We start from the raw sequence: 27,685 nt of genomic DNA on the forward strand, positions 1-27,685 counted from the left end.
GTGGTCTGTTTAAACCCTGGCCTGATAGTCTGGGGATGTGAATTACGGGTACAGCGCTGTCATTAATGGGTGACATCAGACAAGTCATATCCCCACCCTGAGCCTCAATTTCTTCATATGGAGAATGAAAGCCCCAGACTGGGTGATCTCTGAGGTCTCATTAAGCCCAAATAGCCTTTGTGTCTGATCCTGTGTGTAAATTCAGGCAAGTTTCAAAGACTTCCCTGAATGCTCTGTGGATGCTATCGATTGGCTGTGTGGATTCAGCACAATCCACTCCAGCAAAGAGTTGTTCATTGGCACTCCCAGGGGCTTTTCCAGGCTTTCACAGGCTCTAGGTAACCCGAAGACAAGAGGATTGTAGAATTGTATAAAAAACTACTCCAGGATTTAACAACAGTGGAGCTTTTCTAGTCTTAGATTCAAAGTTGTAGGAAATTGATGAATGAACCACAGCTCGTAATGTCTGAACAAATAAATAACAACTGAGGAAATACACTGAGGTATGGGATATTAAATATCCTAATTTTTGCCAAACTGGTGTTTTAGCTTCTTAGAAGGGCATTTTAAGTGTGCCTTAGGGGAGATTGTGCCTCTTGGGAGTCAAGCATGCGCCTCTGAGACAGTAGGAAGCGGCAAGCTGGTTGGCAAACAACCCAGAGTTGGTCAGATAGACCTGGTTTTCAACCCAGCTTTGCCATTTACTGACTTGATACACCCTGCCTAAGTACATCATTTCACCTTTCTGCAGTTCATCTCAGTAATAATCTTACTAAAACCTGAGCCCTTATTATTTTTTAAAAATTTGTTTTAATGTTTATTTACTTTTGAGACGGGAGTGGGGGGGGACGGGGTGAGGGCACAGAGAGAGAGAAGGAGACGCAGAATCTGAACCAGGCCCCAGGCTCTGAGCTGTCAGCACAGAGCCCAACACAGGGCTCTAACTCACGGACCACGAGATCATGACCTAAGCCAAAGTCGGACACTTAACCGACTGAGCCACCCAGGCACCCCGAGGCTTATTATGTGCCAGGCATTCTGCTGAGTGTTTTACATGCTTAGGCCACCCCATCTTCATGGCATCCTGGGAGCTGGTACTGTTTGTTACCCCCTTTCACAGAGGAGGAAGCTCAGGCTTACCCAGGGAGAAGCACCTTAACCCAGGACAACAATGGGGATGTGCTGGCAAAATCAAGATCTAGAGACCTAGGAGGTGGCTGGGAGGTGCCGGGGGTTCCCCTAGCAAGAGTGGTCCCACTGCTCCAGCTGTGACAACCGTTTTCCTGGTGTCGAATATGGACTCTAGGTTGCAGAGAAGTATGGCCAATGACACTTGGTAATGGGAGGTTATTGCAAGGATGCGTGAGGGCGAGAATGTTGGTCTCCCCAGGCAGACAGTCATTCTGGATCCTGGTTCTTCCAAGGCTGTGATGTAGAGCAGGTCCCAGAGATAATGCCCCCAGACTAGGGCCAAGCAGATCCCTTGTTCACATCCCTCCCGGCTCTCCTTGTGCTCCCTGTCCAGACTTTCAGCACAGGGTCTGTGTCACATCCCATAGCCCAGTGCCTAACTCCTGTTAATGATAGTCATGAGAAATAGTGGTGTAGGTCACAGCGATATATGAAGCCCTATTTCCAAGCACTTTACAAGTCTTATTTAATCCTCACAAAAGCCCAGAAGGTAGATTCTGTTATCATCACCATTTTACAGCACCTTGCCCAAAGTCACATAGTTAGGAATTAAGGAAACTGATATTCAAACTCAGGACTCTCTGACTCTGAAGTCTCTATGCTTAATCTCTCTGAACTACTGCCTTTAAATATAAAATGGGCTCTACTGCCTTCCAGATAGAAGTGGGTAAGCTCTCAGTAGGTTGGTCAACACAAAAGGACCCAGCACAGAGCTGCCCAAAGTAGATATTCAGTCTGTTAGCAGAAGATGATATACATGCTAATTTCCTTTTATGGACATCTTTTGGGTAGTTAAAACAGACAAGGATCTCCTTGTGATAACTCTAAAGCCTTGGACAAATAGTTTCCCCCAGAGAGTTGTATATACATTAGAGTTGCATTTTTGTTTATTTTGAGCTGTCTTGTTAGGGAAGGATTTATATGCTGGCATTGACTTAGGACAGCAATCAGGCATTGTTTTCCACCTTTGACAGTTGGCGTGATAGTTTGCTTCCAGTGAGGTTTGACTCACTATCTGGAAGCTGTCAGAAGTGGGAGCATGAAAAGGTCATGACGGATGGCTATGGATAAGTGGGTAGGGGGAGAGCTGGTTAAAGGAGACAGTTGGCCTCACTTATTTCTGAGGGAAGGGGCTGACCCTGTCCGCTTTGGGCCAGCCCTCATGCTCTCTTCCTCACCTACCACAGCTGGTCAGGTGAAGCCCTGCCAGGCAGCGTTTTGTGAGAGTGGCCCCAGGGTGGCCATAATGTAGCCACGGGAGCCCTTCCCAGCAGCCCAGCCACGTGGGTGCTTGAGAACTGCTAGATGGAAGTAGGTCTTTATGTAGGATTTGCCTTCATGACTATCAGTTACCAGATTCAGCATACTGCCTTCCCCACACCATAAAAGTTGGGAAAGGGTACTGAATTCTGAGTAGAAACCAAGAAAATGTCAGCTCCTAAAATGATGTTTGTTTTTATTTCGGGTGAATTTTTTGTTTTGTAAAAACACAGAAAAGGAAAGGACCTAATCCTACCAGCCAGAATTGACACTGTTCCCGTTGGGAACATATCCTTTTGATCTCTTTTCTATAAATATTTTTCCTGCTCTTTTCACTTAGCTTCAGAAGAATTTTTCCAAGTCCAAGCTTATCTCATACAGAATTTTTCGTGGTTGTGTTGTAGTCCATCGTAGTTGAATTAACTGTTCCTTTGTTGGCCATTTAAGTTGGAGAAATGGAAACTTCACAAAACCCAACTTCCCTTGTTTTCATAGACATGCGTTTATAATGTGAAATACTTACACATACTGTGTAAGTGACACTTTAAGGAATGCCTCTGCCTTTCCTTCGGTGACTTTACACAAAAACTTTAGCCAAGGAAATTAAAACCACGCTCATTGGTCATAAAGAAGAATATTGCTAGGATTTCATGCTCCAGTTTGTCATGTCTGAACAAAAATAGGTGTGCATTTATTGGCACATTTGAATGTTTATTTTTTCCTTTGTAAAAATTTAAAAAGGACACTGTGGGAGCTCAGTCAGTTAAGAGTCCGACTCTTGATTTCAGCTCAGGTCATGATCTCATAGTTCATGGGTTCAAGCCCCACATTGGACCCTGTCCTGATGGCGTGGAGCCTGCTTGGGTTTCTCTCCCTCTCTCTCTCTCTCTCTCCTTCTCTTCCTGTCCATCCCCGCTTTAAAAACAAAAAACAAAAACAAAAAAACATTGAAAGAGGATACTAAAGACTAGCTGAGCAGAATTTCTCATTACATCTGGAACTCAACTGAATGCGTCCACGCAGAGCAGTGGGAAGTGCCATACTTAGGAACAAGATCGCTCTGGGCATGAAATGGCTTTTCCACTTAAAAGCTTCCCAACCTTGGACACGTACCTTCACCTCTCCTAGTGCATGTTATAGAAAATACCAAGCATGGTTTTTTGCAGAATAGCATAGTGGCTGAGAGGACAGATTTGGGGACCAAATTTTCTGACTTTCTCCAAATTCTAGCTTTGCCCCATTTTAGCTGTGTGATCTTGGGCAAGTTACTTAACCGCCCTGGGTTTCCATTTTCTCATCTATAAAATAGGAATAAATACAGTAACCAATTTGATCCGGGCATTGTGAGATTTGAATTCGTGCACACAGGATTTCTAACCATGCTAACATATATTTGGTGCCAGGTAATGTTCACCCCTCTTTGCCCCTGGCGTGGACTGTGGTGCCAGCCTCCTAACTGGTCTCCTCTCCACCAGGCTGCCTCCTCCTTCCAGCCAAGAAGGAGACCTTGGACCCCCAAGGCAGGGACAGAAGAGGTCTGTGTTTGCTTCCAGGCTAGATTCTGCAGACTGTCCTCAGCAGTGGGTTCTGGGTCTGCCCAGGAGAATGGGCTCCAAGGCTACACCGCCCCAGGGCCTGCCAAACTGGAAGCAGAGGGTTGTCACTTGTCCAGCAAGCACAGATCAGCTCCTGTGGGCTGTGTGCACTGTGTTATGAAGCTGAGACTCACACACATCTCAAGTACAGTGAGATTATTTAATGTACAAAAGGATTTTTCCCATCAGGAAAGATCCCCCTACAGATTCCTTTAAATAGTGACTCCTCCAGGCAGGCGAGTGTTTTACAGATCATTAACTACTTGACTGAAAGCCTGCAGGGCAGAGAAACTTCAGACTAAAGTGTTGGGAGCCCCTGCCAATTACAGATCAATCCAAAATGAATATAAAGTATCTCTGGAACTAGAAGTCAGTGGGAAAATGTGATTTGATTCGGAAAAAATCTGATTTACAGGCAACTTTTTTGGAACACACCAGTTGTTTAAATGGTGTTCCACCTGCCTGCCCATCTTGAACCTAATGCATTCAGTCTCCCACATCTTCATCCCCAAACGCCAGAATTGGGGTTCCCCTCTGCGAACAGTGACTGCACAATAACCCCCAGAAAGGGCGTCATTGGGAAAGTGTTTTTGTGGCCATGCAGAGAGTAGGCAATTGATGCAGAGATACAGCCCGAAATGGATGAACTATACAGTAACAATTTGCAGATAAAAATAATAGAAGTTAAAGTGTACTTTACATGATAAAAGAAAGATGAAAGAGGACGAGAGTCTGTTACATCTGAGATGGTTACAAAAGTCCTGCTTTGTGAAGTAGGCTCTGTTGAAAAGATTGATGCCATGGGGAGTGACCTTGGCTTGGAGCAGGAGCTGGTGATGTATGTATGAGCATCCCTCTGCTAAATGGACCCAGATTTGTAGCACTAATATACATGGGAGCCCAGAACCAAACTCAGTACGGCAATAAATCAACAGCCACTTTGGGTGTCATTTCTGGTTTATATTCCACTATTGTTCTATCACTTTAATTCATGTCACTATCATCTTTTCATCTGGAACAGTTTTATATAATTTTCCAGTGGAGTTACCTGACAAATCCTATCAAATTAACAAGGTACATTAACAATATTGACTGACTACGGCTTCAGGAGTCGCAGGGCCGTAGAACAAAATTTTAAAGCTGTGTCTCTCTGGTGATGATTCCCCCCCCCCTTTCTGGGAAAGGAATGTGGGGCAGGGTTTATTCCACATATGAGATATGCACATTTATTTTGCTCTGCTCAGTTTTGACTGTTATAAATGTCAAAATAAGAAGAAGGAGGAGGAGGGACAAAAACAAAAACAAAAAAAACCAACGCACTTGCTACCAGCAGCCATGGCGTAAGTACTTTTCTTCTCTCAGGGAACTATAGAAATGTCCAGATCTTTAACAATTAATGGCCAAATTGGAGGGAGGAGTGTAACTGGGTAGTCGTAATCTATTTTAAGTGAAATGTAATGAAACTGGTCTCCTGATACATTCTCACCCTCCTGAAATCATCTAGACCTGAACGGCCGGAGTCCATTGGACTTATGACATTATGCCTGATTGAAATATGGAATTCCTGAAATATGTCTAATGAAAAATTCCAGCGTTCAATTAATAAAAATATACCAGTTGTTCATCTTTTCCAAAGACCACACAGTAATGACCAGGGTTAAGCAACTGTGCCGCATCGTCTCCCGTGAAGACCGCAGACGAGACCGGTGTTGTCTGTATGGTCTCCTGCCTTTGTCTGACCACTCTTTGGGGTTTCTTTAGTCAGAAAATAAAATAGAAATGGAGTGTGTGGCAGACCTCATCACTAGAATGGTTTTTTTAATATATATATATATATATATATATATATATATATATATATATTTTGTTCGTTTGCTTAATTTTAAATTTGCTCACAGACTATGGTCATTGTGTTTTGGGGGGTTTTTTTGTTTGTTTGTTTTTAATTGAGCTGTTTCTTTTATCTGCTTTTCCTTTTGGCCTACTAAGTTTTCTCAACGTCGTACTGAAAAATTTCTGAGGTGATCCATGGAACAAAACGAGTTAATTCTGATTGTCTTTTTGTTACAGTATGTACATTTGATGGCTTTAATTATCTCTTATATCTTTGCTTGATTTTGCTTTTTTTCCACTTTGCCCCTGACCTTTAAACCATGGCCTGAAATATTAGTTACTTTCAAGATTCTATCTGGGGCCCACTCTGGAAGGCATATTGAAGGTTTTTGTCTCACTTCATGAACAGATTCCTCAATTTTCAGCAAAAGAGGAAAAAGAGAGCATCTAGTCTAGATCGTGTGTGTCGGGCCGAGCATACGCTGCTCAGTGACCCTGGGAGAGCGATTGCTGTGCGTCGCCACAGTTATCCCAGGACACCTTTCATCCCAGGCATCACCTTTGTTCTCCCAACACCTTTGCTCCCGGTGACTGTACAGTATGTTATGTCTTTCACAGCTCTGAAAATGAAGCCCACAGTGCCAGTATTTAACCTGCTGCATTCCTGTTATAAAGTCTTTGTTGCATAAATCTCACACCCAGTGCTGTTTCTCCCTACGCTGGAGAAGCAGTGACCTCCGCAGACTGAAGCAAAGCTCCAAGACTTGAACTTGGAAGGTTTTATCTAAAGGACCTTTGATCCTCCTGTGACTTCTCTCAATCAATATAGCTTGGATAATTATTTAGTGTCAGAGAAGGGCAAAGATAGATTTTTCCTATTTTTAGTGTATTAAAAAAAAAAAGAAGACCACTGATCAAAATGTTTTTCTTAACGAACTTTATGTTATGGTTTATTTCATTACCATACAGAGGTATAATGTAGGGTTAACTATGCAGGTGAACCCTGCGTTGTATCTGTGATGCATCTAGGATGGCATGTTTTTTTAACCTTTCTATATGCTTCTTGGTGGTTTCTCCCCTCAACTCACCCACGCTGGGAAACCAGGCTGTGCATCTTCTGTATGCCCTTTGGAATCTCCTTATGGCTGTCTTAAGCCAGTGGCATTCCCCAAAGCCCTAAGGAAGAGCTCTTGTTCATCTAATTTAAAATACACAAAACAGGTCAAATGATTACACTGAAATCACTTACACCTTCCACTTTTTGTGGCTTCTTTTTTGTCCTTCCCCCACCCCCTCCTCCCCACCCCACCCCCCCCCCCCACCCCCGGCCTTACAGGTATCTCTGGAGACAAAGTAGAGATAGACCCTGTTACGAATCAGAAAGCCAGCACTAAGTTTTGGATTAAGCAGAAACCCATCTCAATCGATTCTGACCTGCTCTGTGCCTGTGACCTTGCTGAAGAAAAAAGCCCCAGTGAGTAGTCCCTTTTATTTATGTCTCCTTTCTCTCTTCCCCCTCTTCCCCTCTGTGTGCTGGGTGCCAGGAGAATATATTGCCACCGTGTCCTTTTTTCCTTGGGTCTGTTTAATTCATTACCAGAAATTTCTTTTAATCAGACAGGATTGTATTATGGTGCCCAGAGCCTGACATGGGCCCCCATCCTGTTCCGTCTTGATGGCAGCAGAGAACCTCACAGCCCTGGCTCCTGACCTCCAGAGCCCCGCCCTGGGGACTAGGGGCCTGGGGGCAGGTTCCTGCTGAGAATTGGACTCCCCAGAGACCTCATTTCACTTTGTGCTCCCTTCCTCTTCCCATTTGGGGGACTTGGGCAGTCGGACCTGGACCTGCCTTCCTTCCAGATCGAGGGAGGCTGGGAGATTTCCTGTGGCAGCCTAAGACTAGATTTAGATATCCATCAAGCCGGAAGTGTCAACAGCCTCCAGATTATTGGCAGCTGCATGACCTACCAGCTCGTAATTAAACTCCTGCCTGGTCCTGCAGAAGAGATCACTGCTGGGCTGGCACTCCTCTGCTTAAATTATCAAAGTAGATACAGTCTGGTTGTATATTTTGGCATATTATATTTTTGCAGTTAAGTAATTGAGTGTAGCATTTAGATTAATCATTTTTAAGACTTCAGTCCCATCGAGAGGCAGAAAGGACACAGATCACACTGAAGTTCCTCCATGGGAGAAAAAAGTTTAAAGTAGACAAGAATTTGTTAGCTGCCTGGGAAAGGCTACAAGACAGTTATTGTCAGAGCCTGGTACGTATTGGTATCGCCTGTAGAGCCTGTTTAAAATGCAGTTATCCAAGGGCCCATCCCCGGCGGGTTCTGATTCAGTAACTTTGGAGAATGACATGATTTTTGTTAATACCTTTACTCCAGTGCCTGCCGAATTGGGGAACAAGTGTTATAAGGAATGACGTACTCAAAAGGAACAATAAGAAATGTAAAGGCCAGCAAGTGTTTATCATATGGTTCAAGTTTTTGAGATAATACTGACTAAACCGGGACCTAAAAAGCAAAAAAAAACCCGAGGGAGGCGTACAGACAGGGCACCTGCCACACTGCCTCCTTTATGGGTGGGGTTTTTTTGGTCAGATCCAGCTATGCTGGGCTACGCAATCTCCTCCTTTCAACCTGTGAGGCTCCAGCTGGGCAAGAAGGGAGAACCTAGTGGTACCGAGGGGAAGGAGGCAGGCCGGGCCCACCCACCCGCCCCTCCCCCCAGCTTGCTGCCATTCCTGTCATCCCAGTGAGGAGATCCTGCAAGATGGCTGCCAGAAGGGGCTGGTGAGAAAATTGCTTGCTGCTCTGGGGCCCTTGCCTCTGCCTTTAGATAAACATCTTCCTAATCCCTCTCACTGCAGCTTATCAGCCAATAAAGATGTCATTGTTCTAGCATCTTTCTTCCCAAGAACTCAGGATGCTTTGAAAAGTAACATTTTATAAATTCTCCGTGTCTCTGAAAAATGAAAGGCAATCACATGTTGCATAGAGGGATAAGCTGGAGTAGAAAGGTTAGGGAAAGAACTAGAAACGGGATTCAGATTTCCCTTAACACTCATACCAAGACACTCACTTGCCAAGGAGTGTGCTTCAGGCACCGAAAGGTGAAGGGTGTAGCACAGCCAGTGTGAGAGGGAAGGAAGAAAGGATGCACAGACAGCACCTCCCGGTTGCCTCTGGCCATCAGTCAGTCAGGAAGTGATTAGCACACGTCTGTGACAGTGACCACAAGTTCCAAGCCTGGGGGATGCAGAGCAGACGTGGGGCCCACCTTTGCAATATTGACAATCCAGCAAGAGAGTCTTTTGTCGTGTTTGCAGACCTACTGGATGGTTCTGTGTAAAAACCGTACATGTGGGTCGTAAAGAGGTTTCCTTCTCTCTCACTCTGGCTCCCGAGGTCTAAAAATTGTGACACTTGCCTGAACAAAGGAGCGCACTGGCCCAGTCAAACACTTCCTATGTCCCTGTGCCCTGTCAGTGCTTTCCAAACCATGTTCCTCAGAGGTCTGGGGATGGGGAGGGGGCAGGTTTGGGCATAAGGACTCCCTTCAACCAGTAGAGCTCTACTATTTTCTCTTTGGGGATTCTGCATTTAAAAAGTCTGTCGGGGGTGGCTCAGTCGGTTAAGCGTCTGACTCTTGATCTCAGCTCAGGTCTTGATCTCAGGGTTGTGAATTCAAGCTCCGTGTTGGGCTCTGCACTAGGTGTGAAGCCTACTTTTTAAAAAAAAAAAAAAAAAAAAAAAAGTCAACCAATAAAAAGGATTTTGCTACTTAAAAAAAATTTTTTTGAAAGTTACAGGCTCACCAAGTAAAATCCAGATTCCTCAGCATAGCCCTTAAAGACATTGACCACTTGAGGTTCATAACCCATAATTTCCCATCCTGAACTTGAGCTGCAGTCAACTGTGAACTGCTCGCACACGAACACACCTCGAATTCTGTGCTTCTGCTGTTCCCATCACCTGGAATACGCCTCCACCCTGATTCTCCCTCTAACTGACAGGCACCTCTGCTTCCTCAGGCCTGGCTCATTCATCTTTCTAGGGTCAGGCTCTCTCCACGACTTTGTCTCCAGGAGCTTGCACACGCCTGTGGTACAGTAGCTCTCACGCTGTGCCATATGTATCGACTTCAAGTCTGTCCCTCTCTCCCACCCCCATCTCCTAGCTGAACTAATTGACCCAGGAACTGCTTTCTGTGTCCTCAGTCTGCAGCACAGTGCCCACAGAGTTGTCCTCCATGAATGTTTGCTATCTTCGAATTGAACTTAATGTGGCCAGAATTTAGAAACCAAAAGTTACTCAGCATAATTTATGTTGTAAAGTACCCAAACAAAGGTGTACTAACTGAATCAGCTTGATGCTGTGTTATTTTTTTTTTTTATGATTTCCAGTATCTTCATCAAATTAATTCAGTGACTTAATCTAAAAAGTTCATCTTCAAGACCATCATCAGACTACAGAATTAATCTATGGGGCTGTTTCTTCCTCTTCTTTTTTTAAAGGATTAATGGTAACCCTTTTTATCTTTTGTGTCTGTTGAACCTTAGAAAAAAAGTTATTTTAACAGCACTCAAGAAATGAAAGTCACTATATTTCCCAAGTTTAGCCTGTGATTTTTATCAGCATAGTGATATATGTTTGTAGCTGAGTTTACATCAAAAATTATTCTGGGGGCCTTCTTGAATGAATTATGGCAAAGAGAGAGAGTCTAGAAGTAGATAAGGTTTTTGATTTCTGCAATATATTTCCTTTTTCATGTTTTTATCTCTCGTAACACAAGCGTCCTGCCGAAGACTGGAACGTGTGACCAACTGGAATAATGTAGTTGTGAAAACAGCAGACGTGTTATTAAACAGCCTCTTTACAAAAAGGCAGTAAGTGTTGGAAGGATAATGAAGTTGTCCTGGTCTGTCTTGAGACATGTTTGTCAGAATTCTGAGCAGAAAAGAAATGGTTTTTAAAACCTTCGAATATGGCCAGTTTGCAGTGTTTATGTCAAACCATTAATTTGGTCGTCATAAGGAACGCAGCTCAAGTTTAATTGACACCATATCCAAAAAGTATGTGAATAGAGGACTTGGCAAAGGGACCGAGCAATGGAGCGCCTGCAGTGAGACCCGTAATTACACATACCGTGGGTCAGAAAGACCCGGACTCTGCAGCCGTGCTCCATGAATAGCAGTTCTGTGGCTCTCTTTCCTTCTCCTAACTTCTCCGTCTTAGGCTGTGTTCTCAGAGGGAAGATTTATTGCTCTGTCCCTGTGAGTGTTTAAGGATCTGGAACTTAATGACTAAATAGATACAGGCCTTAGAAGAAATTTGTACGTATAAATATAGACTCTCACCAGTTAGTTGAGAAAATCTGTGTATCAAAAGCCCAGAGAAATTGAGAATAAATTCTGCCTTTCCAGGTTGGGAAGGGGGAAGAAAGGCTGCACGCTATCATTATTATTGCAATCAGTGACTTCTTAGTCTGGTTTTGCCACTCCTTAGGATACCTTTTGCTGTTTTGAAGGATGTCGCAAACCTCTAAAAGATGAATTAATTTTAATTCATCGTAAGTGAACAGATATGTATATGGCACATAGGAGGGGAGAATGTCTCCGTATCAGAAACTACCATGGCTAAATTATCTCAGAGAAATAATTCTCCATCCTTCTACGGGTCCAAACCTAGGCTTTAGATGCAGTGGGCTCTCTTTTTAAGTGCCAGCCTCAAACTCCAACACTGAAACAAAAGCAAGGCACCTTTTTTTTTTAAACTAGCGCCCTTCAGAGACTCTCAGGCTGGATTTAAATGAAGTACCAGCCTCCACCGTGCCAGGTCTGCGTTTATCATGAGAAGGTTGTGCAGGTTTCCAGGCTTCAAAGGAAGCAGCCTATCATTAAGAAATCAGATTTAAACCTTAATAAAGTAGCTGTCGTCTTTATAGCTGAAAAGAGCGCTGTATCTCAATTAAGTATAGATAATAGAAAATCTTAAGGAAGCAACATAATAGAGGTAACCTGATTATGTTCTCTTGCAATAGTATAATTTAAAGGAAATCTGATTCTGTTGATGCTGGTGGGGGATTGCTTGTTTGGTTTTTTTTATTGTTGTTTTTTGTTTTTGTTTTGTTTTGTTTGTCCAAAACAGTGTGTGGATACAGGATAGGAACTCTTTGGCATCATGAGTTAACCACAACTGCGAGAGACTGTCGAGCCCTCGTGAATAGAACCTGCTGGATGTTTGAGATGAGACTCAGTTAAGGTTATGAGTTAAATTAGCTGGGCTTATTGGTGACCTCCCGCTTAAATGAATCTTTCTTTTCATAAGTACTTGACAAGATCTGTAAAGTAGTGTATTTAATTTACTAATTAAATTAAAGCTACTGAATAATGATTTGTCCACATTGATTTAGCTTAAATAGAAAAGATCAGCATTGTTGTGATCTTCAGCCACCTTAATGACCAGGCCAGTTAGACACAAAGGCCTCTCGTGTTTTATAGGTCCGAAGTACGTAGGTAAGCCCAGGCTGTAATTGAATTGCCTGCACCGCACCCTGCAGTTGCAGATTCCCTTTGCCTTCTCGTTCCATTGTTACACTGGGGCTTAAGAGAATGTTAACGCGGTAATAGGCACAGGGCCTTCCCCATTATACGTCTTGCTATCGAGCGGTTCTGCATGACTAGTTAAAGAAGATGGCAAGAAGATTAATGAAAGCAAGGCTAATACAGAAGGGGGTACTTTTGCAAGACTTCTACCGAGGAGATATTAGAGCTGAACCAGAGCTTGGCTTTTTTCTTTATCCTGTGACCTTTGAACCTGCCTTACTGTTGAGAGCTGCCAGGGAAGTCGACATTTTGATTGATGTTGGTACACGAGTCAGTCTTTCCCATTGAATTCCACATCTGCACGAAAATAGCTTTTCCAGCAGAATTCATACTGGCCAGAAGTGATAGCCAAATTGATGGCTGAAATGCTTTTATGTAGTTTTCATTTAAACCTAAAGGTATTTGATGGTTTAATTCAGTATCCAGTTTTCATAGATTATAAGCATTCGCTTATATGTCCTTAATGGGTTCATCAACTCATAGTGAAACACCAGTATTGAGACTGTTCAGAGGTTTGCAGACAGAGCTCCAAGCAGGCTTTATGGAGGAGTAAAAGCAGTCATCAAACAAACCTTCACCATCCTTAAAAAAGAAAAATCAGTCTGAGGGCCCAGGTTTTGTACATAAAGTAAAGCATCTCACTGTTTCTGGAAAGCTACAGATGGGGAAGTCTGAAATCTCTCGGTACCCCACCTCAGCCCCAGCTCAGAGGCTCTCCTGATCCACCCAAATGCTGCGTTCCCTGACCTTGCCCTTGGGACACTAGCATTCCTTCGGAAAGGGATTGTTCTGGTCTGCTTGTAAGACGGCCCCGCACAGATACAAACATCTTCATGTGTCCCCACTAATTCTGTGACCTTGCTTGTGGAGCTGCAGGCCTTTAGTGTGTGTGTGTGTGTGTGTGTGTGTGTGTGTGTGTGTGTGTATCTTTGAATGCGCTTGTGTGTGCATCCCCCACCCCCTGTCCCAACAAAGGAGAGAGAACAGGGAGAGTGACAGAAGGGTTCGGGTTTTGTTGCTAAAATCCACTTGGGTACACCCCAATCCATATGTTGAATCCTCTGATCCGCTGATTTCTTTTCTTCCTATTTGACAGGGGTAGTCATGCTAGCAGAGAACAAGCATGCACATGCACACATGCACACATGCGTGTGCACACGCACGCACACGCTGATGTGACAGGCATTCCAGTTCCTATGGCAGGAGATACCCAAGGATTTTGTCATTCTTTAGTTGCTCACGAGAATGAAAGAGAAGTGAGGAGGACGTTAGCCACCCCTGGATGAAAGAGCTGCAGCCCCTGAATGAGTGGGTGGATGGCCTTGACCGCACCGCGTGCTGTAGGCCCCAGTAAGTAAGGCACTGGCCTTTATACTCACACGGACCTGTAGCCCAGGAAGACCACAGGCTGTCCTGAGGCTCTGTTGATTCCCAGGAGGCCCGGGCATTCCAGGCATCAGGTGGATGGGCCATGTAGTGTTTTTACTCTCTGACGAGGGCTTATTTCATAAGTTCCAGATCAAATACGGTAAGTACTGCTAGATTACAGAACACAATGGACTCTAACATAGTAAATGCCCCAGTTATTGAATTGCCTTTTCATAAGAGTACTCTGGAGCACAATCAGGAGCAGGCAGTGCCTCATCCTTTTAACAGATATGTTTCCTAGCCCTATTAAAAGGGGTCTTCATCTATCCTGTCAAAGGGAGTCTGCTGGGGTTTTTTAGTTTAATTACACTATCCAATTAAAACTCCTTGCTGCATTTGGATGCGCCTCTCCTTGGGCCTGAGTGGATATGACATTTACAAGGCTCGCCTTTCAAGCAGACAATAGTGTGATTGATGAGGTGCACGTTCAGTGGAGGAGGCGAGTGCCTGTGGAAGTGCTGCTTAGTGCATTTTGATTTATTTATCATCTCCTTCCAAAACAAGGAAGCTGCTGGGGAGATGGGTTTAGGCAACCAGGGGGACCACCTCCATTTTCCAAGTGTGTGGGAGGGAAGGACCCGAGGTGTGCCAGAGAATAAAGGTGGGGGAAAACTCTTAAGTGGGGGGCCAGCGTGCGTCATCTGCTGCCAGGCTGTATTCTTAGGTTCTCTGACCCAGTTTGGTTTCCAGTAACCTCAAGCTGTGATCTGCTTTTAAATAGGCCATCACTGTACTTCAGGGAACGGTTCTCTGGGGCTGGATAACATTGGCCAGGCCCCTGAGAACTCAGCCAGTGGGAACCAACCCAGCGTGTGTGCCATTGACCTGGTCATTAACTGACACCTGATGTTTGCACTTAAGGGTGCCTGTGTATGCTCCCATCTGCATCCTTTAGAGATCCAGCAGCTGCTGTCCAGGGGCTAACGTCAGTGCTCAATGACTGTCTAACTCCGTCTGGCACCTTAAGCGTTTAAAAGTTGCTTCTAGAATTTGGAATCAGTCAAGAGCAAGTGTGGCCATTCAACAAAGAGATATGGAAGCATAACGGAGAACTTCTCAAGGTTGTAGTGAAAAGGCAAACCCAACGTCTTGTTCTTAACCTACTATTGCAGTTTGCCCTCAGCATATGATAGATGGGACCAGTGTGCTTGTCTCTGTAGTTCCTGGAAAAGAGGTGCTTTGGTACAGTGTGTGGTCTCCGGAAGGTCAACGCTCTATGAATTTAGGAGGCAGGAGATTCTGCTCTGAGCCCCAGACAGGTGATAAGAACAACACGTCTCCCATATTCATTATCGTGTACCACAGTTGCTCATAGGAGCTATTGGGGGCGTGTTTGCTAACTACATAATGTGTAAGATTGTGTTTCTGAGGAAAATTGGCTGGTGCTGAGATATCCAGTGGGTTTTCATTATCTTCTTTGTAAACTTACTTCGTTTTTTCCCTAGGACTTATTGATGAACAAAGAATATGTTTGTGTCAATTGGAATATTGATATTTGTTAGAGTAGAAAACAGTTTGGGGTATCAACTTTTTTCCCTCCCGGGAAAAGCCTTCCTTTTGCTATTAAGTTTTTGCTTAGTTGTTGACTTGGGTGTTATGGACCCATAAGAACAAAACAGGTATAATAGGAAATTTGCATACATTTACATTTTCCACTTTCCTATATTTTGATTACCATTTCTTCAGATTTTTTCTTTCTTGATTTTTAACATCAGAAGAGCTCCTAATTGAGAAGAGGGTAAGGGTAGAGACTGTTCCCTACTGAAAAACTATGTGAAAGATTTCTCAGCTGGATAAATGATAGGAAAAATCTGTTTCCCTTGCCTCCTGCCAAGCTCCAAATTGTGTTTCATAATAAATAAATGGGGTGCTTAGATTTTAAGTTATTCTCATAGACATGGAAAAAGTAAGCCATTCTTTCATTAAAATCAAAGTATGTATGGCATACAAGATTCCCACAGGCAACTTCCAGGATAGGGTGACTGCTACCAGATTAGCCTTTCTATCATAAATGACCGGAAAACTGTACAAACTATAAGAAACAGTTTTCAGACACTGGAAAACAGGCAGTACAGGACTATGAGCCCTGGGAGAAGGGAAACAAATGAGGTGAGACTTACTATCACTTCAGCTTTCTTCAGCGTTTCCCAAGGAGAGTATAACAGGCTCACCAAGCTTGGAGACAGAAATCGGAGTTGGAGGAGGCTGAAATTTACAATAAATTAAATGTGGAGAGGAGGAAGCTACATTGGGAAAAAGATCCAGAAAGACACCTTGGAATCTTTTGTTGTATACGAAGCTGTGCATGCCTGTGGTGGGCCCTCACAAGCCTGGTAAAGCACGACCACTGGGCGTTATCATCTGGAGTTCTGACCAACGAGAGGGGAGCTTCCAGGACTTGTAGCTTACAGGACTTGTAGCAGTGACTCCAGAAAGACCATGGCTTAGGAGTAAGGCTAAACTACCCCTAGATTAAAGACTGCTCTAATCCTTGCCTAATAAAGCTTTTTTTTTTTTTTTAGTTTTTATTTTAATTTTATTAAGTTAACACAGTGTTATATTAGTTTCACGTGTACAACATTTAGTGATTGCCCAATAAAGCTTTAAAGGGAGTCCTAAAAGGATGAAAATGATCCACAAGGAAATTAACTAGCTGCTAGAATAAAATCCGGTATTCTCTAAAGGATGATGACAGAATGCAAAAAACCCACAATGTAATGTTTATAGTGTCCAGCATTCAATAAAAAATTACTAGATATGCAAAGAAGCAGGAAAATGTGTCCTATAACCAGGAGAAAAGTCAATCAATAGAAACAGCAAGAAGTGGCAAGGATCACAGAACTAGCAAGTGAGCACTTTAAAATAGAGTACTTTAAAACAGCTATTAGAAATGTGTTTAAAGATTTAAAGAAAAACAAGAACTCAAAAAGAAATGTAAACTACTTAAAAAGAACCTAATGAAAATTCTAGAGCTGAGAAATACAATACCTGAATCAACACTGATGCAATTAGATTAGGAAATTTGCTTAAAAGGTCCGTGTGTTAGTTGTCTATTGCCGTATAACAAATTGCCCGAAAACTTGGTGGCTTAAAACAACAAGAACATGTATTGCCTCGCAGGGTTGTGGTCAGGAATCCGGCACAGCTTAGTTGAGTCCTATTGCTAAGAGTCTCTCACAAGGTTGTAGTCAAGGTGTCAGCCAGGGCCACAATCCTCTTAAGATTCAGTTGGGGCAGGATCTGCATCCAAGCTCACTGAGTAGTTGCTGGCAGAGTTCATTTCTTTGTGAACACCTTCAGTTCCTTGCCACATGGTACTCTCTGTAGAGGAGCTCACAAGATGGCAGCTGGCTTCATCAAAATAACTAAGAATACAAGAGTACTACTAGGAAGGAAGAAGTCACAATCATTTACAATCTAATCTTAGAAGTGGCTTAGCAATACACTTTTGCTTAAAAAAAAAAAAAAAAAGAAATATACTTTTGTTGTATCTTACTCATCAGAAGTAAGTCACACGGTCTAGCCCGACCACAAGACAAGGAGATGACACGATATGAAATGCAGGAGACAGGATCATTGGGGGCCATTTCAGAATCTGCCTCCCACAATCAGTAAACTTTAAGACAGGACAATAAAACTATTCAGCCTGGAACACGAAGACAAAAAAATTGATGAGAAGAACAAACTATGGGATAATATCAAGTGTTCCAACATACAGGTAATTTAGGTCTCGGGAATGAAAGGCAAAAGTATTCCAGATTTGATTTAAAATATCATCCACCAATCTTGGAAGACCAGTGAAGACCACACAGGATAAATACAGAGAAAACCGCATCAAGGCATCATAATCCAATTGCTGAAAACCAGTGATAAAGAGAAAAATTTTAAGAGCAGCCAGAGAAACCAAGAATGATTGCTGACTTCTCATCAGAACTAATGCAATTCAGAAGACAATGGAGTGACATCTTTTAAAGTGCTAAAAGAAAACCTGTCAATCTAGAATTCTATCTATATTCAGTGAAAGGATCCTTCAGAAATAAAGGTGAAATAAAGACATTTTCAGACACTCAAAAGATGAAGGAATGTGTTGCTGTTAAGCCTTTCCTGCAAGAAAGGTTAAGGCTGGAGTGGGGGAAAATGCCAGATAAAAACTCAGATCTACACAAGTTGCCCTCAGAATGTCATTATTAGCAACTGCACGGAATGAGCCAAGAAAAAGGAAATAAACAAGAGAGACCTGTTTGAGCAGGGATTGGCAAACTATGGCCCAAAGGTAAATCCAGCCTACCACTTGTGAGCTAAGCATGGTTTTTATAGGTGAACATTTGCAATTGATTTGATGATAGGGAATACTGACTTTGAATTTCCATTTAAGGAAAGTTATTCACCACCCTCAAAAAGTTCTATCCTTCTCTTTGGTAGACTGTATTACACCCCCCAAAAATTTGATTTGATCATTATATTTGATCATTATATTTCACATTTTGACAATAAAAAACAAATTTGGAAATTTTTTTCCTCATTAAGTATCTACAGAATATCCTTAATGTTGCCTCTTGGCCTGAAAAACCTAAAATATTTACTATTTCCTTTTCAGGTAAAGTTTGCTGGTCTTAGAGAATGGAAGTAAAAAAACAGAGGGAAACTATGTAAGGCAGTGTCCCCATGTACTTTATATGCACTATTTGTATAACAGCTCTATGAGGTTTTATATACATTTATTATATAATTCGAGCTGATTTTATCCTAGCATCAACACTGTGAAGCTGATATTATTCCCATTTTATAATACTGAGGAAACGGGGGCTCAGAGAATTTATTTAACTTCTCCAAAGTTATATACAGTTGACCCTTGAACAACATGGGGCATTAGGGGCACTGACCCCCACGTAGTCAAAAATCTATGTATAGCTTTTAACTCCCCCGTAACTTAACTACTAATAGCTTACAGTTGACCAGAAGCGTTACCGATAACATAAACAGTCCATCAACACATTTTGTTTGTTGTATGTATTATATACTGTATTCTCGCAATAAAGTAAGCTAGAGAAAAGAAAATGTTAAGAAAATCACAAGGATTGCTTGTGAAAATAGCATTTATAATACTATACTGTATTTGTTGATACCATAAGTGCATAGAGTCACTGAAAAAACTCTAGCCATAAGTGAACCTACACAGTTCAAACCCACGCTGTTGAGTGGTCAACTGTACAAATGGTAATAGAGGTTTATATTCTTCTCTCTGCCACTGACACAAAGCCAAGGCACCTAAACTTCTGGGCTGCTTTCGTGGAAGGGTATATCCGTAGCCCCAACTCAGACCCTATATAAAGTCTTATTTTTTAGCACATTTCAACCATGCTTGATTTTATGGGTTTTATTCCTAAAGAATATTAAATGCAGAAAATTGGAAGAGGAGGAGAAAGAATGACAACTCAATGAAGACCGTGGGAAGTGAAAACTTACAAGAGTTGACCAAAAATGAAACAAAAGAAAAACTATTAAAAAGCAGTCCAAAAACTCAGTAAGCAGAGTAGTATGGCAGCATGCTATTTTGTGCCAGACTTAGAGCCTTTTGAATCCTGAAAAAATCATAATATTCCATACCTATAAAGATGAACATAACACAGGAATTTATTTTCCTTATACTCTAATACAGAAGGAAATTTTGTAATTTTAATGCTAAAAATTAGAAAAGGTTTTTTTTTTGTACAAAGGTCACCCTAGCTGTCTGCTCTAAGGATCCTGGATAGAAGGTATTTCATGTGTTTGTTATAATTTAGCTCCCAAGAGTACTTGGAAACTCAGACTTGTTGCAAACTGTGGAAGAAAGCCCAGATACAAAACTTGTTTCTTGCCTATCTACCTTTCTAAAAGCTAAAGGGTAAAACTCAGCCAGTACTTGATTACTGAAATGCCATATATGTTGTTAGAACAACTTGCACATGAAGAATCCAAAGACTCCATAAACCATTGTTGTGAATTCATTTCCTAACGTACACAAAGGCATTTCTGTTGCATGTGGGAGTAGAATACTTGTTTCAAGGAAAACATTCATACGGTTGTTTGAGTTGCAAGCTGAACTAGCCATTGATCTCACGGAACACCATCTTTACATGAAAGAAAGACTGACAAACCATGCTTATTCAAATTTGAGTATTTAGCAGACATTTTCCTGAAAATGAAGGAGAGAGGCCCTTCACTTCAAAGAAAGTAAGTGATAATATTTTATTGCAATGATGAAATTCGAGATTTCAGGTGACAGTTTCTGACAAAATTCAGAATTTTGGGAAACTTCTATCTGTCACTGGGCTTCGTTTCTCAGAGCTTAAAGACTTTTCTGATGGGATCAGTGGTGAATGTGAAAGACTGGAATTTTCTTGTGATACTTTTTGTATAATGAAACATGTCAACATTTGGACTACCTGCATAACTCCATGAACCAGTATTTTCCAGAAAGTGCCAGACCAAAAACCAAAGTGTCAGACAGACCAGTGGATTTTAATGTAAGAGAATACAGGCTTATTAATGTGGTTTTAAATTCCACATTGCGGCCACTCTAAGAAACTACCATTTATCAAATTTGGTATAGTATCAAAGAAGAATGTTTGCAAAGAAGAATATTAAAATATTGCAAAAAAGAATATTTTTATATTTTCCAAAAACATATCTGTGTGAGGCTGGCTTTTTTTCACATGCTTCAACCAAAACTGTATATCACAGCAGACAAAATGCAGCAGCAGATAGGATAATCCCACTGTTTTCTGTTAATATTAAAGAGACTTCAAAACTATAAACTAATGCCACTCATTAGAATTTTTTTGTTTGAGGAAACACCAGGGTTTTTGCATTTTAAAAAAATACATTGTTTATATTAACTTGTAATGGGTTTGTTATTTTTAATGAATTAAATATTTTTTAAATTTCTTGGTTTGAATTTCAAATGCGATAAATATCGATGTAATTCACACAAACAAAGCTTTTTGGGTTCCTCGATAATGTTTATGACGTAAAGGGATTCTGAGACCAAAGTTTGAGAACTGCCGATCTAGGGTCTTGAAAATCATCTTAAGTTTGGACTTCACTGTAAGGACAACAGGAAATGGAGCTGCGCAGTGTTTTAGGGCCATTATGTGTGTTACAAAAGGATGACTCCTGTGGCTGGGTGTTTGAATCTGAAGAAGACATGATCGAAAGTACAAAAACCAGAGGGGAAGCAACTGATGGTCAGGACCTGGGTGAAGACTGATGACCACAGGATGGAAGAGGGTGGAAGGTGACTATGTGAGAGAGCTATTTAGGAGACCGGATGCCTGGAACAGTTTTTGGTTTAAAGGGAAATGTTGACATTGATTCAGGACATGCTGCACTGTAGGCCATGGGAAGGTGACAGCTCTCCTCGCCAGCTGACTCTGAAACTCTGGAGAAAAGTCTAGGTCATATTTCTGCTTCAAGATCATCAACATGAGTAGTAATTAAAACCTAAGGAGTAAACCTGGAAGAGGAGAAATGCCGAATCAGAAGGAACGAGGGTCAAGCATGGGACTGGGAAGACTACCATTTAAAGGACAGATGAAGGACAAGATCACAAAATAAGAATGAAGAAGATTGGCTGGAGAAGGCTACTGAAGAATCTGCTGACCGTGGTTCCGTGGAAGCCCAGGGAAGAGAGGAGTTCAGGGAGAAGTATCAAATACAGCTGAGAAGCCAAGCAAGCTAAAAGCTGAGAAGTATCTACTGGACCTCTCAACATAAAGGTCACAGTGACCTTAGCAAGAGTGTTTTCAATAAATTAGAGGAAGGAGGGGAATCACATTGCCATGGGAGTTTTTATAATCAGAGAGCTTTAATTATGTTTATAGGAAGGAGCCAAAGAGAGAGAAGGTTTGAAAGATGCAGGCAGAAGTGTAAGTAGGTCAGACAAGGTCCCTGCTCTAGAGGTCAAAGAGGTCATTATAGTCCCTGGTCCTCTGCCACTGTAGGAGTGCTGGGGAAGAGGCACCAGCCTTTGCCAGTTGAATTACATTGACCTGAAGTTCCCACAAGCAGCTCAGAACTGCTGCTTACAGTGGAGCCTGGATCCAGAAGGGGTTTGCACCCAGAAACCAAAGAATCCCAGCCCATCCTTTCCCCCAGGACCTATAGAAAGGTACAGCTTTACCTAAAAGAACGGTGTGTTCCCATTTGTTTCTCCCCAAGAAATCCAGTAAGAGCTTCCTACTTCCTTCCAGGCCAGATGAACCAGAAAGGAGCAGACCCTGGAAACCCAGTTTTAAAAAGTATCCATGCTGCAGCAGCTGATATAATTTATAAATGTTTGTCTTCCTTCTCTGGGTCCACAGGTGGGGAGAATAAATGTTGGCTAGGATGCACTGATTTGCAAGGAGGCCTTTTAGAATTATAAAGACAGCAAGGGGTTGGGACCCCACCCCGTAGATTTTTGAATGCCATTTCTGCCACTTACATATTGGATAATCTTGGGCAATACAAATTACAAATGCCTTAAAACTCAGTTTCCTCAAAAACAATCCAATTCAAAAGTGAGCTAAGGACTCGAATAGACATTTCTCCAAAGAAGGTATACAGATGGCCAATAAGCACATGAAAAGATGTTTAACATCACTAGTCACTACCCATTGGGATGGCCGATATTAAAGAAAAAAAGAAAAGAACAAATGTGAGGATGTGGAGAAATTAGAACCTTTGTGCAATCCTGGGGGGAATGTAAAATGGTGCAGCACAAAACAGTTTGGCTCAGAAAGTTGAACACAGACTTACCATATGATCCACCAGTCCCACTTCTATGTATAGACCCAGAAGAATTGAAAGCAGAGGCTCAAATAGATACACATCAGTGTTCATCGCAGTACTATTCACAGTAGCTGAAGGGTAGAAACAATGCGAATGTCCCATCTCCAGGTAAATGGAGAAAAATGTGGTGTGTACATAAACTGGAATATTACTCAGCCTTGAAAAGAATGAAACTCTGATACATGGTACACAACATGGATGAACCTTGAAAAGTGCTAAATAAGCCAAACCAAAAGGACAAACACTATGATTCCCCTGCTCTGTGTCACCTAGAATAAGCAATCTCTTAAGATGCGGAAAGTGGAATAGAGAATAGAGGTTACCAGGAGATGGTGAGAAGGGAGAAAGGATGTTACTATTTAGTAAGTACAGTGTGTCTGTTGGGGATGATGAAAAATTTCTGGAAATGGATAGTGGTGGTTGCAGAACATTGCAAATGTACTTAATACAATTTAATTTTACACTTAAAAGTGGTTGAATGGTAAATTTTGCCACAATTTAAAAAAGAAACTGTCTCCTTCTGAGTAAAATTAGAATTATCTATCCTCTTAAAAAAAAAAATCCATGCCTGATGTAAAGGAATGGAGAAAGAATCCAAATCCTCAATGTTTTGTTTATAATACTGGCAATTTTATAAGTATCTTAAATGCCCATGAGAGAGAGCATGAACCCTGATACACATCTACCTGTGGCAATAAAATGCAGCTATTGAAAAACATGGTTGTAGAGACAATGTAGCAGCAGGGAAAGGGCTATGGTAAAATGTTAACTAAAAAATAAAAAAAAAAATTTTTAAAAAGGTCCCAAATTGTGGGATCCTGTCAGATTACACCTATGTGAAAACAGACATGTGGGAATGATAAAAAAAAAAAAAAAAAAAAGACCATAGAAATCACGCTGGGTATTGGTATTAGTGGGGGGCAGAGTGTGGAGGTTTTTCCTCTCTTCTAAATTTTTAGTAGTTTTTTTTATATGTAATTTATTGTCAAATTGGTTTCCATGCAGCACCCAGTGCTCATCCCAACAGGTGCCCTCAATGCCAATCACCCTAAATTTTTAATAGTTTTAAAATACATTGTATATGTTTTTAATTGAAAAGGAGAAGAAGGAATGTTTGTTTTTGGCTTTCCTGACCATTGGTGACACCTGGGGTGTTTTACACAAAGGTGGACTGCAGGCTCGGATTGAAAAGGCAGCTCTGCCCAGTTATTGCCAACCACAGTCCATGCCAGCAGGTTATGTTAGAAGGGGGCTCCTTTCAAATAGTAATCTCCATCCCATTTGCAGAGGAAATCTGGGAGCGCTTCTAGCAAACTATAGAAGCTCCTGTCCCTCTGCCCTTACACCGACCTTCGTGTGACATCAGCTTTTTGGGAATGATTTCTGGTCATTACCCTCTGAACGACCAGAGGAACCTGTTTTTCTGGCACCGCGTCTTGTTTAAGTTAAAATTCATAACACAGAAGGGAAATTAGAGCACAAAATCTCCAGCGTTTCCACTTCTGACATTTGTGCTGCTAATTAGTTTCTGTTTGGCGTTCCATTCCATCTTCTCTGTTTTACTTGGGGAAAAATGTATAATGTAAATACATTTTTACATATCCAGATTTCCCTTTCAGTGTTCAGAAGCATATGTATAGTTTCAGTGTCTGCCCTGAGCATGTGACCATAGCTTAGGTGCCCATTTTATGCCCCATTATATTTCATTTTCTTTCTACAACACTAAAAGCAAATCTCAGAGGCGGCCCAGTTAAAAACACAGTCTTCAAAATAATGAGGATTTTCTCTTCAGATATCGGTTCCATCACATTTGTAAGAACAGTCGCCACTGCCCACGGAGCCCCACTATATCCGGGCGCCACACGAGATGCCTCGGAGCAGACCTGGGCACCTGGAGGGATGGTGCCTTGCCCCGGTCCTGCCGCTGGAACTCCCTTGCCCATCTGAATCCAGAGCTCACACTTTCCCCTCTGTGTCCCAGGCTTTTTGTCATGCCTTAGTTTCCAAACAGAGTTTAGCAATCCAAGCAAAATAATTCAGACTGATTGAAGTATTAGATTTTGCATTTTCTTTTCAATCATGCTGATAGATAATTTTTTCTCAGCTGACATTTTTACAAAGACTGTTTGCCCCTCTGGCTTACCACCCCCCCCACCCCCCACCCCCCCATGAAAGCGGATGCTCTTTGAGTGTTCAAGGATGTAGATGACCTACCCAGCTCAGATTCCCACCAACATCCCAGCACAGATGTCCCGGTAGGCTGCAGCTCAGGAGGTCATCCGCCCCCTTCCTCCCTTACCTAAGGTGAGCCTGGAGGTGCCTGAGGCTGATAAAGATTTGATAACAGACTTTTCTTATTCTGTTTTTAATTGAACACCTGTTCAATTGGTATTGAAATGCCAGTGATTCCTTCTTCCCTTCTGCCTCTGGTGGAAATTTACCATGTAGTATGTATAACTCATGTCTATTGATGGATTTGTTTCCAGCAAGAGGTCAACGAACTTGTTATACCTTAATATATAGGTTTTGGACTCCATGAAATTACACAAGTGTGAATCCTGCTTATTAACTGTTACTCTGTCATAAAACAATCCCCAGATCCCGCCAGTGTTATCTTCTCTACAGTTCTCAAGTGAGTCCCTTTCTCGGCATCCTTTTTGCCCCCTGTGCAGCTCAAAACCGCATACACTCCTACCTGGGTGACTGGCTGCTGGTCTCCCTGCCTCCTGGCCCTGGGAGCCAGGGTGAACACCCAAAAGCACAGTTTGACCATTTACTTCACTGCCCAGCTTTGCAGCCCACTAGGGGCTCCCTGAGCTGGCCAATCCAGCATTTCCAGCACTTTGTGTCTGCCGTGTGTCATCTCCTGCCTGCCCCACTGCTTGTGAGCTTGCTCGGGTCTCCCGGAGGTGTACTGCCTCTGGCCCCCGTACCTCTGTCCTGACCCTGGTGCTTCTTTCTCCACCCCTGCCTTTACCCAGCCGACTCCCCATCTTCCTTTAAGACTGCTCCAGTATCAGCTCCTCCAAGAAACTCTGATGACCCTTCCCTGCCTGGGCCACCCACCTCCATCTGGGGTCTCCACAGCAGCAACCTGCACCCAGCACCCTCTTGGCGCTCATTATTCTCGGCTCTCTGTTCATTCCTCTGGCTCTTGCACAAGTCTGTGCTGCTGGCAGGTCCTGAACTGAGTAAAACCGGCTACCAAACAAAACAGTCCTCACAGCAAAAACTCTCACTTGGATTGAGCTGACCCCATAGCCCATGGCTCCGGTGTAAGTGAAACCATGGCTGCTGATTTTAACCTGAGCTTATACACTAGAGCTGTCCCTCAGGATTTCTCCCACAGAGTAAGAAGGGGCTGTGCTGTCACTGTCTCCCCACACCTCATCCCGGTTATTAACATCTGTGGCTCTGTAATAAGCATAAAAGGGCTGATTCGTTGAAATTCAAATACAAGTACTCTAGATAACATTCTCAGTGTTCTCTTCTCTCTGTGATGTGAATGCTTTCCCTGGAAAGGACAAATAAATCAGAGGCTTCAGAGAGGCGGTGAGTGGCGGACTCTTCATCATTCCTGTCGGCTTCACTTTTCCTTGGAGCTCTGGAATGAGCACCGGGAACAAGCAGGGAACACACGCAGCCCCCCAGTACAGCAAAATACAGATGTTAGTGTGCTTGTGTTCACCTGGCCCAAATACGCAGCCTTTCAGGAGACTTGGGATGTTTTCCTTTTGTTTTTCATGTGACCGTTGTACAGATGAGCTGCAGACCTCCCCTCTATCGGCCCGCAGTCGATACGCTCCACAGGCAGTGTGATCCCAAGAGGACAGTGTCCGGGTTTCTAGAGGCTCCCGCAGGCCGGTGCAGACTGCATATCACATATTGCCATGTATAGATTTGGCTCTCCCTAAACAGTGCAGAAAAGGTTTTTATAGCGTTTCAGTTTTGGGGCAAAACATGGTCTAGCATCTTGAGGTTTGGTTTTGTTTTGCCAGTGGTGAGTGGGAGCAGGTGGTGTAGACCGTCCATGAGATCCCTTATCAAAGTGGTCAGTGAACCCTGAAGCTTCAGGTCTACAGGCCTCCCCAAGACCTTCTGGTCCTTTTTAGCCCCAGGCCCTGGTGTCTGTGTCTGTCATGGCCAGGTGTCAGCGGTAAGGCCTCCTGGAGGGCGTGTCTCTGTTTGTCCTTCACAGCCCTGTGACCTTCACGGATGTCCCTACTTGGTCACAGCATGGCCAACGGTTAACTGCATTGTTCTTCCACGCAGTGATATCACCATCAAGACTACTCTTCCAAAGCGGGTCCTGTGAAGATAAAGAAACACACACCATACATACAGATACATCTTTTTATGTGAGATTCACTTTCTTATCAGAAACAAGTCATTTACATATTAACGGAATGATTAGCTTCTGGCTAGGAATTCTAACATTTTAGTACCATGATTTAGAATCAGGCTAAATTTGTCAAGTGACCGAAAGTGAGGTTTTTCAGAAATTATTAGCTAATTTTTTCAATACAGAATTTATAGTCACAATTAGTATATCATAATGATGTTTCCAGGATAAAATACCAGCAGCTCAACTTTCCTGGCCACAAATGTACAACATATATCAGTTTATTTTTGGAGATCTGAAGAATTAGCTACTGTAAATAAAGTCCCCAAGAAGATTTCTCCGGGAAAGAAGTGAACTTACAGTAATATGGGTGATATATTATTAATTAATAACTATGACCAGGGCTGTTTCAATTAAAAGCAAAACGGATGAGAAGGCCTATTAGAAAGGATATGCTTAATCTCACCAGCACTGAGGTCTACAGAGCAGACCAGGGAAGGTTGTTTCTGAGGCTGTCTGCAGGAGGAGGTCACCGGCCGCTCCTGAGTCTGGGAACTTTGCTGAGCACTGACTGCATGTCTCTCGGAAGCAATGCTCATTGGGTTGCCAGTA

The 27,685-nt window shown here is 42.6% G+C and overlaps 1 protein-coding gene and 1 long non-coding RNA gene across 8 annotated transcripts in view; both read left to right on the top strand.

Annotated features, from left to right (window-relative positions):
• Positions 1–27,685, top strand: part of MAPKAP1 (MAPK associated protein 1) — a 244,954-nt gene that overhangs the window by 209,433 nt on the left and 7,836 nt on the right. For 6 of the 7 annotated variants that reach the window (XM_058694110.1, XM_058694111.1, XM_058694117.1 and 3 more), the window contains one exon: positions 7,216–7,353. The exons of the other annotated variant lie outside the window; for it this stretch is intronic. In XM_058694110.1, coding sequence (XP_058550093.1) covers positions 7,216–7,353 — 138 coding nt within the window. The remainder of the gene's footprint in view (positions 1–7,215; positions 7,354–27,685) is intronic. 7 annotated transcript variants of the gene reach the window in all.
• On the top strand, positions 8,605–12,280 carry LOC131491333 (uncharacterized). Its single transcript, XR_009251403.1, has 2 exons — positions 8,605–10,773; positions 12,035–12,280. It is a non-coding gene; the product is annotated as an uncharacterized LOC131491333 (long non-coding RNA).

This window comes from Neofelis nebulosa, chromosome 12, assembly GCF_028018385.1.
Source record: "Neofelis nebulosa isolate mNeoNeb1 chromosome 12, mNeoNeb1.pri, whole genome shotgun sequence".
Classification (NCBI taxonomy): domain Eukaryota; kingdom Metazoa; phylum Chordata; class Mammalia; order Carnivora; family Felidae; genus Neofelis; species Neofelis nebulosa.